At 43.1% G+C, this 2,840-nt stretch overlaps 1 protein-coding gene across 1 annotated transcript; it reads left to right on the forward strand.

Moving 5' to 3' along the window:
* Positions 1-645: 645 nt before the first annotated feature.
* Positions 646-1,584, forward strand: LOC122678160 (olfactory receptor 2D2-like). The gene has a single exon (XM_043878718.1). It carries the CDS (start codon positions 646-648, stop codon positions 1,582-1,584), a length of 939 nt encoding a protein of 312 aa, XP_043734653.1.
* Positions 1,585-2,840: the final 1,256 nt, after the last annotated feature.

A 2,840-nucleotide genomic window follows, 5' to 3' on the forward strand; every position in this document is an offset into this window, starting at 1 on the left:
TTCATCATTTGCCTTGAACTCTTTAAAGTATTTAGAATCTATTGCAGTTGACTGTGTGAAAACTTTCCCACTCGTACTATTTTTAACTCTTCTTTGTTCCTCTGATTTATAACAAACAGTGAACATTTGGCAAAAACATATTGAATCAATGACATAATTAATGAACACCAGTAAGTTTCATTCACCAGAAAAACTAAATCTTAAATTCTATTGCTAAACTTTACAATAGTCTTGACTTTAATCACCACTTACAACCTTAATGCCAATCCTAACAGTGATAAAAGCCTCAACCCAAATAATGAATGTAGTAGTCTTAACTCTGATCCTTAAAGTGAGTCTGAGCAACCTCTCTTGTCCCCAGAGAAACAGAAATGATGTGAACAACAGAGAAAAAAGCATGACTGTCTCAGGAAAGGGAGTAACAGAAAGGAGCATAGAATGTGCCACTTCCCTGACGTGGTTTTCACCATTTCTTCACGATGATCCTCAACTTAATCCTGGACCAAATCTCATGAACAGTAGGGCCCCCATCTACTAATCCAAACTTCCTGTTAGGAAACCTGAATGAAACAAGGGTGAGAAGCCCTTGGCATAAAAACCCAATAAATTACATATCCCCCAAACTCTTCAAGCAGGCAGAGCACGATGCAGGAACTCAACCAGTCCGCTGTGACAGAATTCATCCTGTTGGGCTTTGCCTCGAACCCCAGGACCAATCCTCTGCTCTTCACCTTCTTTCTGGTCTTTTACCTGCTCATCCTTGTGAGCAACAGCCTCCTCATCACCCTCATCCACCAGGACACACGCCTCCACACGCCCATGCACTTCTTCATCAGTGTCCTCTCCCTGCTGGACATGTGCTACAGCACCACGACGGTGCCCCAGATGCTCGTGCACATTCTCAGCAAGAAGAGAGCCATCTCTTTTGCTAGATGTGTGGCCCAGATGTACATCTTCCTCCTCTTTGGGATCACTGAGTCCTGGCTTTTCTCCATCATGTCAGTGGACAGGTATGTGGCCATCTGCCACCCTCTCCAGTATAAGGTCATCATGAGCCGCTGGGTGTGCCTTCTCATGGTGGGCATCTGTGCAGCCTATGGTGTGGCGGGAGGTCTGTCCTATACCTTCTTTGCTATGCGCCTTCCCTACTGTGGCCCTAATGAAATTGACCACTACTTTTGTGAGGTCCCTGCGGTCTTGAAGCTGGCCTGTGCAGACACATCCCTCAATGACTTGGTGAACATCATCACAGGCTTCAATGTCATTGTGGTCCCACTCTCCTTGATTGTCATTGTCTATGTCAACATCTTTTTCACCATCATGAAGATCCACTCAGCTCAAGGACAGATCAAGGCCTTCTCCACCTGTGCCTCCCACATCACCGTGGTTTCCATGTTCGCTATTCCATGCAGTATCACATATGTGAGCCCTGGCTCCGACTCTTCATCAAACAGTGGCAAGAAAATGGCCCTTTTCTACAACATTGCCACAGCCTTCCTCAACCCTGTCATCTACAGCCTGAGGAACAAGGATGTGAAAAATGCTTTCCTCAAACTGATGGGAAGGGGCATGGCCCCAGAGTAATGTTTTAAAGATAAAGATATGCAGAGACATACAATTCAGGACTCGTACTCACACCAAAGACTCTTCCATGAGTCCTGAAGTGATGGTCTCCATAAAGCTCATGCTTCACTCTGGCCCAGTGGGAAAGAACAGGGTGCTTGGCCATCAGCATTATCTGTGGTGGTGTGGTTTGAGACAAAGATAATCAGGAAGATCCAACACAGTGCTCAAGAGCCTGAAATCTAGTGCCAGGCAGACCAGGATGAGAGAGTTGGCTTTACCAATCACTAGGCAAGTGAATTCTTACAGCTCTTTCGGCTACTTTAAGGTTTGTATCTCTTCTTCATAGGGAAGTCGTAATAATTAAATGAGACAATATTGATACAACAAAGGTACTTAGTACAGAGCCTGCAAATGTTAGTTTTAATTTTCAAGACTTTTGACTGGAATTATCAATTCAAGTTGATAATTGAATTCAATGGGTTGTATTATCCATCTTTAAACAGCAGTGATCTTCTGGTCTTTGGAAGTGACTGGATGCCCAGAGAGAATGGGAATAAAAGAGTGTTGTAGGCAGAGAGTGGAAGAAGGACAAACTCAGAAACTGCAAAGTGGAGATTTTTAAGGTGCAGAAGAAACTTGAGAAGGAGGAAATGAACCTATATAACCCATCTAAAAACTCAGTCAGTTAGAGCATCTGGGGTCAATTGAAGTTCTCTTAGAACGGGAAAAATTCTCTTTTATGACCATGTTTTTCTGTTCTCTAGATTTCCTTTTTTTCCTTGTTTCTAATAGCATACATTTTCGAAAACTATAGCCTCTCTTGGGTAGTCCCAAGAAAAGAGACTCTAAGGATGAGGGAAACTAGAGATATGAGGGTGAACTATAATGTGACCCCCGGATACAAAATGTCAGGAGTTCTGAGAGAGGTTACAATTTCAGTGGGGACTTTTTTGCTTTGTTCCTTCTTGTTTGAAATGACTTCCCTGGAACTGTTTATTTCTCAGAGAATCTTCACAAATGTGAATTGTTTTTTCCCATGCTTCACCAGCCAACAAAGATCATGTTACTGGGCATCGCTCATATTCACTGCCTGCTGGCTGCCACAGGAACTTCAGCACACAACAAAGCAATTCCCATGAGGTTCTAGAGGCATGTCCCATAAACTAACTTGTATCCCCTTTGAATTCTTCTTTCTGAGCCCTGTGTTGATGTACACTGCCTATGAAAACCTTTGGGAAAAAAAAATAACTATGCTGGCCAAAAAATATTACATG

Source organism: Cervus elaphus, chromosome 20 (assembly GCF_910594005.1).
Source record: "Cervus elaphus chromosome 20, mCerEla1.1, whole genome shotgun sequence".
NCBI classification, from domain to species: domain Eukaryota; kingdom Metazoa; phylum Chordata; class Mammalia; order Artiodactyla; family Cervidae; genus Cervus; species Cervus elaphus.

Coding starts and splice junctions, on each gene's coding strand:
- LOC122678160 (XM_043878718.1), top strand. CDS start 646: ATGCAGGAACTCAACCAGTCCGCTGTGACAGAATTCATCCTGTTGGGC.